General features: G+C 67.8%; 2 protein-coding genes across 2 annotated transcripts in view; one reads left to right on the top strand and one right to left on the bottom strand.

Moving 5' to 3' along the window:
* Positions 1–1731: 1731 nt before the first annotated feature.
* Positions 1732–6101, top strand: NAB2 (NGFI-A binding protein 2). The gene is made up of 6 exons (XM_034792270.1): positions 1732–2563; positions 3024–3157; positions 3808–3859; positions 4260–4392; positions 4625–4825; positions 5480–6101. Exons 1-6 carry the CDS (start codon positions 1772–1774, stop codon positions 5572–5574), a joined length of 1407 nt encoding a protein of 468 aa, XP_034648161.1. The 5' UTR covers positions 1732–1771; the 3' UTR covers positions 5575–6101.
* Positions 6102–7539: 1438 nt separating this feature from the next.
* STAT6 (signal transducer and activator of transcription 6) overlaps positions 7540–13967 on the bottom strand; it is a 25017-nt gene continuing 18589 nt past the window's right edge. Inside the window, exons 11-22 of the mRNA XM_034792269.1 lie at positions 13634–13756; positions 13159–13251; positions 12540–12746; positions 12353–12447; positions 11742–11878; positions 11384–11530; positions 10932–11001; positions 10428–10562; positions 9927–10019; positions 9094–9189; positions 8449–8622; positions 7540–8356 (exon numbers count right to left, since the gene is read on the bottom strand). Coding sequence (XP_034648160.1) covers positions 8221–8356; positions 8449–8622; positions 9094–9189; positions 9927–10019; positions 10428–10562; positions 10932–11001; positions 11384–11530; positions 11742–11878; positions 12353–12447; positions 12540–12746; positions 13159–13251; positions 13634–13756 — 1506 coding nt within the window. The 3' untranslated portion in view covers positions 7540–8220. The remainder of the gene's footprint in view (positions 8357–8448; positions 8623–9093; positions 9190–9926; positions 10020–10427; positions 10563–10931; positions 11002–11383; positions 11531–11741; positions 11879–12352; positions 12448–12539; positions 12747–13158; positions 13252–13633; positions 13757–13967) is intronic.

Here is a 13967-nt window from a genome sequence, read left to right on the forward strand (position 1 = left end):
GAGCTGGGGGGGCAGGTGGCTGGCATGGCAGGGAGAACTGGGGTGTGTGGGGGTGAGCTGGGCTGGTGGGGGCAGGGGTTGGGCAAGGGGGGGCTGGTGCAGCAGGGGGAGTTGGGGTACAGGGGCTGGCATGGGGCAGAAGCCTGGGGGCATGAGGTGCTGGGGGGGGGAGTCTGGGCTGGGGGGGGGGGGGCCGGGGGCAGGAGGTACACAGGATGGCATGGGGGGTCGGGTTTCCCCGGACACGGGCCCATGAGGGCCGCCCCCCCCCATGCCTGGTGCCGTATTTGCCCCTTGCTTTCCAGGTGCTAAGATGTCTCCTGGGGGGCTGGCTGCCCCGCTCCAAAGTCAGGGCAGAGCCGCGGGCGGGGGGTGGACTGTGACACCCCCGGTCTCTCCCCCCCGCTCCGTTGCTGTTCAAAGCTTCTTGATGGGAGGGGCAGCAGGACTAAGGTGCTTGAGCTGGGATGCTGGGGAATGTGTATGTGGGGGGGCCCTGGGGTGGTTCCTTCCTTCCCCATTCAGGGATGCAGCTGGGGATCCCACCCCCCCCGCATTGGCACATCCTTGCCATACAGCCCCAGTGCCGGAGCGGTTGCGATGCCGGGGCAGCACCCCGTCTATGTGGGGCATTGCCCCCTGGGAGGGGGGCAGAGGCTGGGTGCGGGGGGATGTATCCCAGGCAACTCCCCCCATGGGTAGTGGGGCGACCCTTCCAGCCTTGTGCCCACCTGTGTGGGGGCCGCCGCTGCCCCTGGGGTTCTTCTCTTGGCTGAAGGAGAGAGACCCTCCAGATTGCATCGGAGTGGGACTGGCCGGGGGGCGGGTGAGATCCTGCTGATCGGGGTCCCCAAGCCAGTTGCCAACCGCTCTGGCTCTGGGGGGTGCTAACATTGGAGCTGCGTAGGTGCTGGATTGAGAGGAGTCGAGCTATGCTCACAGGGCCTGTGTGCTGGGGGGGGGGGGCGCTGTGCTGACCCGTAGAGGAGCCCCCAAAGCACCCCCATTGCCCTGAATCCACGGACATCTCCCCGGAGCCCGCAGGAAACACCAACGTGTGTCTCAGGCTCCCGGTAGCATGTACAAAAGCAGGATTCTCTGTGAGGGTACGGGGCACTGCCACTTAGGGGGGCTGGGCTACACAGGGGGAGAGTAAAGGAGGTGCTGGGTGCAGTGCGGGGGGTTTGTGGGGTGCAGTGCAGAATGCAGTGAGTGGGTTCACAGCCATGCAGTGCGGGGAGGTTAGGGTGCTCGGTGCAGTGCAGGGAGGCTGGTGGGGTGCAGTGCAGAATGCAGTGGGGGGTTGCATCCATGCAGTGCAGGGAGGTTGGGGTGGTGGGTGCAGGGAAGTTGGTGGGGTGCAGTGCAGAATCCAGTGAGTGGGTTCACAGCCATGCAGTGCGGGGAGGTTGGGGTGTTGGGTGCAGTGCGGGGAAGTTTGTGGGGTGCAGTGAATAATGCAGTGAGGGGTTGCAGCCATGCAGTGCAGGGAGGTTTGTGGGGTGCAGTGAAGCATGCAGTGGGGGGGGTTGCAGCCATGCAGTGGCGGGAGGTTGAGGTGCTGGGTGCAGTGCAGTGAGGTTGGTACAGTGCCCCAGGCTCTTACCACACACCAGCCGGTGGCCTTCCCTCTCCCGAGGGCTGGGTCGGGGACCCCGACTCCCCCGGCTGTCGAGCTCTGGGTGGCGGCTGGGTCTCCATTCATCCCCCCCCCCCATGCCCTGCCCTGGCACTGACGCCCCCTCTTCCCCCCACAGGCCTGCCCCTCGCCATGGCCCTGCCCCGCACCCTGGGCGAGCTGCAGCTGTACCGTGTGCTGCAACGGGCCAACCTGCTCTCCTACTACGAGACCTTCATCCAGCAGGGCGGGGACGACGTGCAGCAGCTGTGCGAGGCGGGCGAGGAGGAGTTCCTGGAGATCATGGCGCTGGTCGGCATGGCCACCAAGCCCCTGCACGTCCGGCGCCTCCAAAAGGCCTTGCGGGAGTGGGCAGCCAACCCCGGCCTCTTCAGCCAGCCCATGGCCTCCCTGCCCGTCAGCAGCATACCCCTCTTCAAGATCTCCGAGACCGGCGGGCGCAAGTCGCTCAGCAACGGGCACGCCAGCCCCGGCGAGGCCCCGGGCAAGGGGGGCAGCGGGCTGGCCACGCCGCCCGCCCGCAGCCCTTCGGAGCCAGGGGAGAAGCTCTCCCCCCTGCCGGCCCCCCAGTGGCCGGGGCGGAGCACCCCGGAGTCGGAGGGGGGCGGCGCGGAGGAGGACGGGGGGCCGCCCCCCTTCTCGCCGGGAGTGGGCGGGGAGCCGGCCCCGGAGCAGCTGGACCCGGAGCTGGCGCGGACGGTGGCGGAGAGCGTTGAGCGGCTCCTGCAGAGCTGCCCGCGGGGGGGCGAACCGGAGCTGCGCGCCCTCATGAAACTCAACAAGAAGCTGGCCAAGGCGGTCGGGCACATCTTCCAGCTGGACGACGGGGACCGGCGCAAGGAGGAGGAGATCCGGCGGCACAGCGCCATCTACGGGCGGGGCGAGACCCGGCGCCGCGACGGCAAGCCGCTCACGCTGCACGAGGTGAGCCGTGAGGGGGGGGGCGGGGGCGATGGCTGTGGGCAGACACGCCACCGGGGGGGGGGGGCTTGGCAGCAAGGGGGCCACAGGAGAGCCCTCGCCCAGACCCCGCCCCCCCAATGCAGCCACCTCTGGGGTGGGATGGCTCGGGAAGGGGAATCCTGTATCCGCCTGCAACAGTCCATGGATAGTGGCGAGGGCGGGGGGGGCTGGGAACCAGGACGCCTGGGTTCTATTCCTGGCTGAGCCGGGCTAGTGGTGAGAGCAGCGGGGGCTGGGAGCCAGGACGCCTGGGTTGTATTCCTGACCTCTTGCCGTCCCTCCTCTATTTATCCATCCCTGGATCCTTTATCTTGCCTTTGGCCCATCCATCCCTGGTTCCTGTCTCTCTGCCCCTCCCCCCATGGTGTCAAGGCTCCTGCCGCCCCCCCCCCCTGCTAACGGCCTCCGTCTCGCCCCCCAGCTGACCATCAACGAGGCAGCAGCGCAGTTCTGCCTGCGCGACCACACGCTGCTGCTGCGCCGGGTGGAGCTCTTCTCCCTGTCGCGCCAGGTGGCCCGGGAAAGCACCTACCTGTCCTCGCTCAAGGGAGCCAGGTGAGCTGGGCCCCTCCCTCGCTGCGGGGACCCCCGGAGACACCCCTGGGCCAGGCTGGGGGCCCCTTGGCCCTGGGGGAGCAGAGCATGGGGTGGGGCACAGGGGAGGGGGAAGAGCAGTGGGGTAAGGGGCACTGGGGGCATCAGGCTGTGGGGAGGCGGCTGCAGACTCCTGCTCTCCCCCCCCCCTTTGTACTACTGGGCGTGGGGGGCCGGGGGCCCATGCACCTCTATCTGCCCCCAGTGCCCAGCAGTGGCGCCGCCTGCCTTCCTCAGCCTCCTCTTCCTCTCCTCCACACGGGGGATTTCTCATCCCCCCCACCCCTGCCAAGCCAGCCGCCCACCTGCCCTGCAGCCCGGCCCCCGAGTTCCTCTTTCGCTTTGGATATTTTCCATCTGCACCACGGCTTCCCAGGGAGGGCGACATCAGGGGTGCCCGGGGGGGGGGGGGAAAGGTGCCACAGGTGCCAGCTTGCAACCCCCTCCCCCGAGGGAGCAATGGGTGGCTGAGCCGGAGGAGTCCCGCCCCGCCCCAGGCTGCGGGGTCTCTGCCTGCCCCTCGAGCCGAGGTCTGAACCCTCCTGCCCCAGGGGGGCTCCCGGCAGCGTCTCCCAGCCCCTGACGCTGGTTGTCCTGTCGCTTCCGCGCAGGTCGCATCCGGACGAGAGCGGAGCCGTGCAGCCCAAGAAGCTGAAGCAGGAGGTGGGTGCCGGATGGGCGGGTGCCCCGGGGGTGCCGCTGGGCTGTGTGTGGCTGAGTGCCAGGCGGGGGGGAAGACAGCTGGCTTTGGGGGCGCTGGAGCAGCGGGTGAGGGAGAGGAGCTGGCACTGGGGGAGGGGGAGTGTCTCCCTCCTTAGCCAGGGTCTGCCCCAGGCTCTGAGCTGCCTGCTGGGGGATTCCCAGCCCACGTCCCCAGTAGCCGAGGCGCTCGGTGCATTGCCCTCAGGAGAGCGTGGCCTGCGCCCCCTGCCCACGTGGGATGGGCCCGGCTCACCCCCATCCCGGCTACCTGGGCCTGAAGACCTGGTGGGGCTGCCTGAGCTCGGTGCCTCCATCCGTCTGGCTGGGCACCCCCCCCTCTAACCAGCTGCTCGCCCTGCAGGTGGGTGAGCAGAGCCGCCCCGAGCCCCTGCAGCTGCCGGGGGGGTCGGAGTCCTACGCCCCCCCGTACAGAGCCAGCCTGGAGGAGGACGCGGCCAGCCTGTCTGGAGAGAGCCTGGACGGGCACCTGCAGGGTGAGTGGGGAGCAGGGCTGGGGGGGCTTTGTATTGATTAACCCCGTCAGCACCGCAGGGCCCTCGCCCAGATCCAGGGCAGGACACAGATGCCCCTTGTGCTACTGGGTGCCCATGCATCAACCCCCCCCCCCCCATCGCCGCTAGCGGGCGGCAGAGACAACACCCCGGGCCCCTTTTGCCCCCCCCCCCCCATTCCCTCCACTGACACGTGCTCTCTCTCTCTCTGCAGCTGTCGGCTCCTGCCCCCGCCTCACGCCGCCCCCCAGCGCCGCCCCCGACCTGCCCCTCAGCCTCCCCGCCCACGGGCTCTGGAGCCGCCACATCCTGCAGCAGACGCTGATGGACGAGGGGCTGCGCCTGGCCAGGCTGGTGTCCCACGAGCGCGTTGGGCACCTCAGCCCCTGCCTGCGGGGCAAGTCCCCAGGCCCAGGTGAGCTGCCCCCGGGATGGGATAGCGGGGGTGGGGCAGGCGCCTTGGGGTGGTACCTGGCTGGGGGGGAGGGGTTATACCCACAGGGGCTGCTCCCTGCACCCAGCTCAGGACTATGTGCCAGGGGCTGAGAGCTGGGGGGAGCCCAGGGCTGGGGGGAGCCCAGGGCTGGGCTAGCAGGGGCTGCGGGGCAGGAGTGAGGGGCACCGGCAGGGCTGGGGAGGGTCCAGGGCTGGCCGAGCAGGGGCTGTGGGGCGGGAGTGAGGGGCACTGGCAGGGCTGGGGTAGCAGGGGCTGTGGGGCGGGAGTGAGGGGCGCCGGCAAGGCTGGGCTAGCAGGGGCTGTGGGGCAGGAGTGAGGGGCACCGGTGGAGCTGGGGGGCCCAGGCCCAGCTCTGTGATTTGCTCTTAGTCTCACCGGTTACTGAATGGAAAAAAGAAACAATTGTGGAAATCCCCCCTCCCCCCCACCCCGCCCAGACAGGAGAGGAAGGAAGTGGGGGCGGGGGCGGCTGACGTCCTGGGAACCCCATTGAAACCCGTGGGGGTGGGGGGAGGGTGTTTCCTCTTTGGGCGGGGGGGTGATGCTGGGGGCTCTGGCGCGAGGGGACGGGGCCCCCAGGCTGACGCTGACCTTGGCCCTGTCTCCCTGCAGAGTTCGAGGACGGGCTGGCAGAGGGGGGCCCCCCGGTCCCGACTGAGTCCCGCCGCAGCAGCGTCAAGGTGGAGCAGGAGACCAGCCGGCAGTGAGCCGCAGATGCCCCCTTGGTTGGGGTGGGGGCCCACGGCAGCTCCCCCCCTCCACTAACCAAGCAATAACCACATGCCTGGGGCGGGTGGGCCCCCCCCATGATCTCTCCTGGTGCCGGAGCACACCCCCCCCCTCCCGTCTGCTCCCCAGAGAGCCGGGCCTGGGGGCCCGATGCCCGTGGGAGGCTGGGCAGAGCTGCAGCAGATATCTGGCCATGCCCAGGGCGAAGGGACGGGCCAGCGGGGAGGGCACCGCGTGGTTAATGGAACCGGCTGGTCACGTTCCGACTGCCACGAGCCCCAGACATCGCCCCCCTTCAGTCCCCCCGTCCAAAATCCACCCCAGCCCCCTGCACTCAGCTGGGGTGATGTGAATTGTAACTCTTCAGTTCCAGGGGGTGTTAAGGGGGGGTGACATTCATCTGTGCCCCCCCCCCCCGAGAGGCAGGGAGAAGAAAGGAACTGGGGGGGACCCCAGGAAGAGGGAAGGGCTCTTGCAGGCAAAGCACAAGAATGGGGGGCTGAAGGGGCCACCAGGGGGTGATCACAGGGGGCAAGGAAGAGGATTCTGAGTTCAGAGGGTTTGGCCCAGCCTCCCCCAGTAGCTGTGGTGGGCCGAGGCGGGGGAGACGACCTACCCCAAAATTCCCCCTTCCACCACTGTCCCCCACTCCCCGTCTACCTCCCCACAATTCACTGTCCCAGCAGTGCGATCGTCCTGGTCTGCAAGCCCCACACCCTGAAATCCAACCCCCATCCCTGCTCCCGCCCTTGCCCAGCCGACCCCACGGGCTGGGGGGGGCACATGCTGTCCTTTGGGCATCAGCGCCCCCCTTTTCCCTCCATAACACACCTAGGCATCGGCTGTATTCCTACCCCAGGGGCTCTGGGGCCGGCTGTTCACATACAGCGCAGGGTACAGGGCAGACAATCCAGCCCCCAGCATGAGGGGCATTAAGGGTGGGGGGGGGGGGGGAGAGATTTAAAGGGACAATCAGGGTACCCCATGTCACCACCAGGGGGGGCAGAACAGATTAAAAAGCCAGCTGGCTGGTGGGGGCACCAGGGAAAAGAGGTCTCAGAACCCCCTCAGAACCAGTGTCACTGCCCTCAGCATATTTCACAGGAGGCTGTTCCCCTCCTCCTCACTCGCTGGGGGTGGGGTGGGGTCCAGGCTGCACTGTGGAGCCCCTGCTGGTGACGCGCCCCCCCCCCCAGTTCCCGGCAGCGCTGGTTCGAGACCCGTTCACGCTCCCGTAGGCCGCCGGCTTAGAGCATTAGCGACTTTTCCTTTGCAACGTGTACAGTAGATTATTTATTTTGTTATTTTGGAATAAAACTTTATTTTATGGCTTAATCTCCTCCCCGCTCCCCAGCTGCAAGGTGGGGTTGATGGGACGGGATGGGGGTGGGCAGCAGAGCATAGGGGGCAAGAGAGGTGGGGGCAGAGCTGGGCTAGCAGGGGGCTGCGGGGCAGGAGTGAGAGGCTCTGGCCTCCCTGGGGATGGGGAAACTGAGGCAGAATCTCTTTCTGTAGCATTTAGTAGCAAAGCCCCATGCAGGCAGCGTGGATCGACTCTGCCTCTGTCCCTCTTCGAGGGGGCGGGGGGCTGAGCCACCTACCCCTTGCCCCCTTATGGGGCACGTGGGGCAGGCCAGCATTCAGCTGTGCTTCAGGCCGGCCCCGGGGCAGGGCCTGTGACTTGAGAGGGAGGAGGGGCAGGCCCCCAGCTGTGGGGCAGGGAAGGATAGCGGCTAAGGCTGGGGGGAGGCGAGGTACAGGCTCTTTAAACCAGCCCCCTCCCTCGTGACTCATCCTAGCCCACACAAGAGCCTTTCCACTGCCCACCCCTGCTCCTCCAGCAGGGCCTTGGGTCTGGCCCCCCATGCCGCAGCTCGGGGGAAGAGGGTAGGGGGCATCTGCTGCGTGTATTCGTGTCTTCCCCCCCCCCCCCCGCTCCTGGCCCCGGGGGGGGGGAGGTCCATAGCAAGGGGCAAGCTGTGGGGGTTGATCCCTGGCTGCTGTCCCCCCCGCACCCCGGCAAGCTTTGCTGGAGTCTTATCCCCCTGCCCCGCACCAGCTGCTAATACCCACAGCCCTCCCCAGGCTGCAGAGATTGGGGGGGGGGGGCCAACCCGCCCGACCCCCCCCCCCCCGCCCCCTGGAGAGCAGGCTCCTCCCCCTGCATGGGTGGAATCGGCAGCCCCACCACACACACCCCAGGCTGAAATCCAGGCCGCCCAGACCCCCCTCCTCGAATGGGTGGTATGTCTGCCTCCCCCCCCTCCCCCCCGCGCAGCAGCCCAGCTGGGGGGGGGCAAAGGGGGGCTGCCCCTGCTGCCGTGGTTGCCAACCCCAGGATGGGGTCGGGGGGGGGGTCAGCATGTTCCATGGTGCGGCGTTTGTACTTGGCTAACACAAGGCAATGGGGGGGGGACACTGACTGCCCCCCCCCATGTGCCACACCGCTTCCCCCCTCCCCCCGCACACCTAGCCAAGCCCCCAAGCACGGCTCAGGCCCAGGCTCAAGTCCGGCTGGGGCAGGCCCTGAGGGTCCCAGCCGAGACCCCCCAGCCCCTCGCCACGTCTCTCCTGGATGGGCGCCGCTCTCCAAAGTGTCCAGCGGGGGCCCCCCCGCTGCGAGGTCACCAGCTGGGGTTGGCCATGGGGTCACCGTAGCTGCAGGGCTGGGTGGGGGGCTGGAGCCCCTCCTCCATCTGTGCCTCGTACAAGAGCTGGGTGATCTCGTCCTCCGAGGGTAAGTCCACGTTGTTGCCCAGGCTGGCCGGGGAGAAAAGAGGAGGCGGGTTGGGAAGGGGGCCACGGCCCAGCCCCCCGGCTGTCCCCCTCCCCACCCCTCCAGGGGCACTTACCTCGCTGCCAGCAGTTGGGGAGGGGCTGGCAGGAGGGTCCCGAAGGGAGAGGTGTGGCTGGCGGGCGAGAAGGGGGCCATTTCCGGCATCTCCTCGTCCATGGGGTTGGGAGGCAGGTCCTCCAGGACGAGGGCCATGGGGTCCCCTGGCAAGTACCTGTAGGACAGCAAATTCCTGCCGGGCACAGAACAGCGGGTGAGAGGGAGCCGGGGGAGAAATGGGCACCAGCTCCCCCCTAGCCCCAGGGCGGGGACTGGCTGGCTGGGGGTGGGGAATGGGACATGGGGCCTTTCCCCTCTAGGGGGCGCCAGCTCCCACCCTAGCCTCAGGGTGGGGAGGGGAAGGGAACGGGACAGGGGCCTTTCCCCTCTAGGGGGTGCCAGCTCCCACCCTAGCCCCAGGGCAGGGACTGGCTGGCTGTGGGCAGGGAATGGGACACGGGGCCTTTCCTCTCTAGGGGGCGCCAGCTCCCACCCTAGCCCCAGGGAGGGGATGGGAATGGGACAGGGGCCTTTCCTCTCTAGGGGGCGCTAGCTCCCAGATGGCCCCAGGGCGGGGGACTGGCTGGGTTGGGGGCAGGGAATGGGGCATATCCCCTCTAGGGGCTGGCTATGGCTAGGCAGAGACGGGGACTGGTTGGCTTACGGCGACAGGGACTGGCAGCCGAAGACGACGTTGGGGCCGAGGGGTAGCGGGGTGGTCGTGGTGCTCACGGGCGCCGGAAGGAGCGTGGGGGGGCTGCTGCAGGGACAAAAACCGGGAGTTTTTAAAGGGGCTATGGGAGGCGGGGAAGGCGAGATTAACCCCTTGCTCTCCGGGGACCGGGAGACACCACTGCCTCCTCAGCAAGTGCCCCTAGAGTGAAAGCCTGCCTGGGGCGTCAGGCCCTCCCTGGTGCACGCTGGCCTGGCTGGCTCGGGGTGGGACATGGGGCCTTTCCCCTCTAGCGGGCACCGGCTCCCATCTGGCCCAGGGCAGGGATTGGCTGGCTCGGGGGTGGGGAATGGGGCCTTCGATCCGGCCCCAGGGCTGGGTCTGGGGGCAGGGCAGGGCACTAGGATTTGGGGCTTTTCCCCTCTATCGGGCACCGGCTCCCATCTGACCCCAGGACAGAGATTGGCTGGCTCAGGGCGGGGTGGGGTGGGGAATGGGGCCTTCGATCTGGCCCCAAGGCTGGGTCTGGGGGCAGGGCAGGGCATAGGATTCGGGGCTTTTCCCCTCTAAGAGGCTTGAGTGGCTGGAGGAGCATCAAGCTGTCGGAGCGGGTGCATTGGCCTATGGACAGCAGCTGCCCCGCTCCCTGGTTTCTCTCCTACGTTGCACATGGAGTCGGTTGTCCCTACAGGGAGACGAAGAGCCGGGCTGGTCCCGCCGCCATCCACCGCCCAGGCCCCACGCAGCCCAAATCCGCACCGGCCCCCCTCTCCCGGCCCTGCCCGCAGCATGACGAGCGCCTGGCGCGACGGCACTGCACCTACCTGTGGAAAGGGGAGGCACTGGGAATGCTCATGTTGCCCTCCTCCGGGGCGCGGAACTGGGACAGGACCATCTGGGCAGGGAACGGGGAAGAGCTGGCAGCAAACACAGATGCACGCGGCCTTAGTTAGCACTTGGTCAGACTCTCAGGCCGCTCCGGCAACAACCCCCAGTGTAAACGGCGTGGCTGGAGCACCCAGCATTAGGGGGATTCTCCACACGCCAGGGTCCAAGAGCGTAAGTTACCCCAGGGAGCGACACAGCAGCAGGGGGCACAGGCCGAACCGCAGCTTCTGGGGCTGGATGCCGCAGGGCACCGGCCTCTCCCCCGTGGCAATCTGGGGTTAACGCCTGGCTTGGGTCCCCACTTGGCGCAAACTGGCTGGCTTCACCCAACCCCTGTGGGCACAGAACGGCAGCCCGACCTGCTGGCCCCTGCTCCGGGGGCTGACGTATCGACCGGGCACTTATTGAAAGCAGCAGGGGGGGAGCTGGGGTCTTACCACATGTCGGGCGCCAGCACCTGGCACAGGTGGTCCATGGGCTGCTCGGGGGGTGGCCCTGGCAAGTTGTACATGTTCGCCGGGCCGGGGGGTGGGCCGACTTGGGGAGACTCCTGGGGGGGCAGCTTCTGATCCCTGCGGAGACACAGCGCCACCGTTCATGGGAGCGGCACGACGGGGGACAGAGAGACGGGCATCGAGGGGGCTGTCAGGGCATCGGGGGCACAGGCATGGACTTGTACTTGTCCTGGTGGGTGCTCCACCCTGGCTCTGCCCCTTCCCCCATGGCCCCACCCTCACTCCGCCTCTTCCCGCCCCCTCTCCCAAGGCCCTCCCACACCCCCGCCGCGAGCATCTCCCACCACTGGCCAACAGCTGACGGGTGGTCGGCCCCGGGGATCGGCTGACGGGCGGCCGGCCCTGGGCCCCGGGGAACAGCTGTGGGGCACAGCCTGGGGCAGGGCTGCCCTCACACCCCCCCACACACCCCCCTCCCCAACCTACCTTTCACTTTCCACCGTCATCTTGATGGCAGTGGAGACGTAGCCTCTGCCGTCCTTCCCCATCTGCTCCTCTGCAGGAGGAAACAGGTAGTGAAACCCCCAGGAGCCAAACCCAGGGAAGTGGGGGTGGAGGGAGGGGCTGCGACTGCAGCTGCTCCAAGGTGGCGAGGGGTCCACATGGGGGCAGGGCCAGGCGACCCCCTCTGCCCACCCATCACTTGTGGGCTTTACCTTCCAGGCCCTGGCTGCAGCTGCCCCGATCCTGCCCGCGGGACGCTCAGCCAACGGGGCCCGGGGCCAATGTGCTGTGGCATCACCCCTGTCACCCTCTCCGGGGCATGTTGCCCAGCCCTGGAGTTGATCTTGCCCCTTTCGGGGCAGCAGAGAACCCCCCCGCCCCATCCAGCAAGGAGGCTTTGGGGGCGTGTCCCCGGGGCCCCCCCGGACACTCACTGTTGTAGTGGCTGCCGAAGGCCTGGTCCTTGGGTTTGTCGGGATAGAGGTTGCGGAGCTGGGCCAGGTCTCGGATGCGGTCGCCCAGGGAGCGGATGTGCAGGTCCTTGGCGGAGAAGGGCTGGATGTTCTCCACCTGGATGGAGCCTGGGGGGGGGCACAGCGTGGCGGCTCAGCGTGGGCGGGGGGTGCTCCGGCCCCCTTACCCCTGCCCCGGGGTTCAGCTCTTCTGCTCCCTGCTGGCTGGGGCCGAGTGCTGCGCTCTGCGGCGCCCAGAGAGAACCCTGCTCCCCCCCCCCCCCGCCCCGTCCAGCGAGCCCCTAGCCGGGGGGCAGGGCAGGGGGCGCCCCCCTCCTACCGTCCTTGCCGCGGATGACGTGGGCGATGGTGATGCCGCCGATCTCCGAGTCGCTGAAGCGCAGCAGGAAGGTCCCGTCGGGCTTCTGGCCCAGTAGCTTGCTGACGTACTGTTTGCTGATGAAGCCGATGATGAGCCTGGGGGGGGGACGACGACAGGGATGGACAGACAGACGGATCAGAGAGCAAGCTGTAGTCACTCCTCTCTCTGGCCTCCCTCCCGCTCATTTCACTGGGCAAGGGAAACGTGTGACCTTTTTTAGGATGGGGTGGGGGAGGACTGGGTCTCAGGATGCCTGGGTTCTATCCCTAGCTCCGGGAGGGTAATGGGGTCGAGTGGTTAGAGCAGAGGGGCTGGGAGTCAGGACACCTGGGTTCGATCCCCAGCTCTGGGAGGGTAATGGGGTTGAGTGGTTAGAGCAGGGGGGGCTGGGAGTCAGGACACCTGGGTTCTATCCCCAGCTCTGGGAGGAGAGCGGGATCTACTGGTTAACGCGTGGGGGCTGGGAGCAGGACGCCTGGGTTCTGTCCCTGGGTCTGCCACTCTTGAGATGAACCCCTACGCCTCCCCCCCCCCATTCATTCTTTACCAGGCCGAGCTGAGGCACCCACCTGTCCGACCAATAGCTTTTGAGGCACCTCTTGGTGAGGTCGAGGACCCCGTCAAACCACTGCCAAAAGGTGAATCCCCGGCCAGGCAGGATCTCCTGTGAGCAGCCGGAGAGAGGGAGTGAGGCTGGGTCCCCAAGGGCAGAGCCTGCCCCCCCAGAGCCTGCCCTGGCCGCCCCCCGCCCCTCACCTTGTTGAACTGGGCCCAGGAGACGCTGCGGTTGTGGAAGTCCTCGGGGCTGGCGCTGCTGTTGTTGAAGATTTTCTGGGCCAGGAAGAAGTAATGCTCCGGCAGCAGCCCCTTGCTGGTCTGCACCTCCGCCATGAACCGTAGGTTGAGTGTCTCGCACATCTTCTCCCATGGCACCCGCTCGGCCACCACGAATGGGACCCGCTCCTGCACCAGGGCACGGAGGGAGGGTCAGGCACCAGCCCCAGCCCTCTGCCCCATCGGGAGCCGGGCCGCTGGGATTCCGTGTTCTCGGGGTGGCGGCATCTGGGCACCGACCGGCCTAGGCCCCGCCAGCGAGTTCGGAGTTAAACTCTCCTCCTCGTTCATTCATTAGTGGGGAGCAGCCAGGCCAAGATCAGCGAGTGAATCCAGGAATCCTGGTTCCCAGCCCCCCTGCTTTACCCACTAGACCCCACTCCCCTCCCAAAGCCAGGGATAGAACCCAGGAGTCCTGGCTCCTTGTCCCCTCTGCTCTAACGACCGGAGCCCGCTCCCTTCCCAGCTCTGGGTAAAGAACCCAGGAGTCCCAGCTCCCAGCTCTAACCTCTAGAACATCCCCCCCCCCAGCCGCACTCACAAGCTCGGAGAAGGCGTTGTCCCACAGCACAGTAGCCTTGGCGTTGTTGTCTTGGTTCCCGTGCACAATGACCACGATCGGCAGAGACAGGGCCTAGAGTGGGGAGCACGGAGTGCCGGCCCGTCACTGGGGGCGGGGGATAGGACCCCTGTGCCCACCCCCGCCCTGGCATCGGGCCGGGCGACGGCCCAGCAGGCGCACACACCGACACCGGGATAGGCACGGGTCCAGGCGGGGGGTGGAGGGTTCAGCAGCACCCCCCAGTGGTGAGACCAGGCAGCGCCGGCTGGGAGCGAGAGCCCCAGGGTCGGTCTGTGTCCAGCAGCCTCGGAAGAACGGGCCCCTGATGCAAATGGACCCAGGCATCCTGGTGGGGACCCCCCCCGTTCTGCTCCCTCCCCTACCCCAGCTGCCAGGGTCCAGGGGCAGGACAGGGAGCCAGGAGCCGCCCTCCCCCGTAGCACCAACCCCGTACCTGCAGGTGGAAGGGCAGGTTGCCGGGACCCAAGGTGACATCGGTGCTGAAGAGCACGGCGCATTTCTCTTCCGTTACCGACTCGGAGCCCTTACGTTCGCAGCGCTTGATCTTCTTCAGCAGCTGCCGGGACAGAGAGAGAGTCACCCCAGGGCCTGCAGCGACAGGGTCCCCCCAGCAAGGGGCGCAAGCACCTTCGCTTCGCGTTGCCAGAGCTCCCAGCTCTGCCAATGCCCCTCACTCCCGACCCGCAGCCCCCTGCTCCCCCAGCCCTGGGCTCCCCCCCGCTCTGCCGGTGCCCCTCACTCCCAACCTGCAGCCCCTGCTAGCCCAG

The sequence above is a fragment of the Trachemys scripta genome, chromosome 16 (assembly GCF_013100865.1).
Source record: "Trachemys scripta elegans isolate TJP31775 chromosome 16, CAS_Tse_1.0, whole genome shotgun sequence".
In the NCBI taxonomy this organism is placed as follows: domain Eukaryota; kingdom Metazoa; phylum Chordata; order Testudines; family Emydidae; genus Trachemys; species Trachemys scripta.

What these genes read in the sequence shown, in the direction of transcription:
- NAB2 (XM_034792270.1), top strand. Translation starts at nt 1,772, where the DNA reads ATGGCCCTGCCCCGCACCCTGGGCGAGCTGCAGCTGTACCGTGTGCTG. An exon ending in TCCTCGCTCAAGGGAGCCAG is followed by an intron (nt 3,158 to 3,807) that starts GTGAGCTGGGCC and finishes GCTTCCGCGCAG; the next exon opens with GTCGCATCCGGACGAGAGCG. An exon ending in GGGCAAGTCCCCAGGCCCAG is followed by an intron (nt 4,826 to 5,479) that starts GTGAGCTGCCCC and finishes GTCTCCCTGCAG; the next exon opens with AGTTCGAGGACGGGCTGGCA.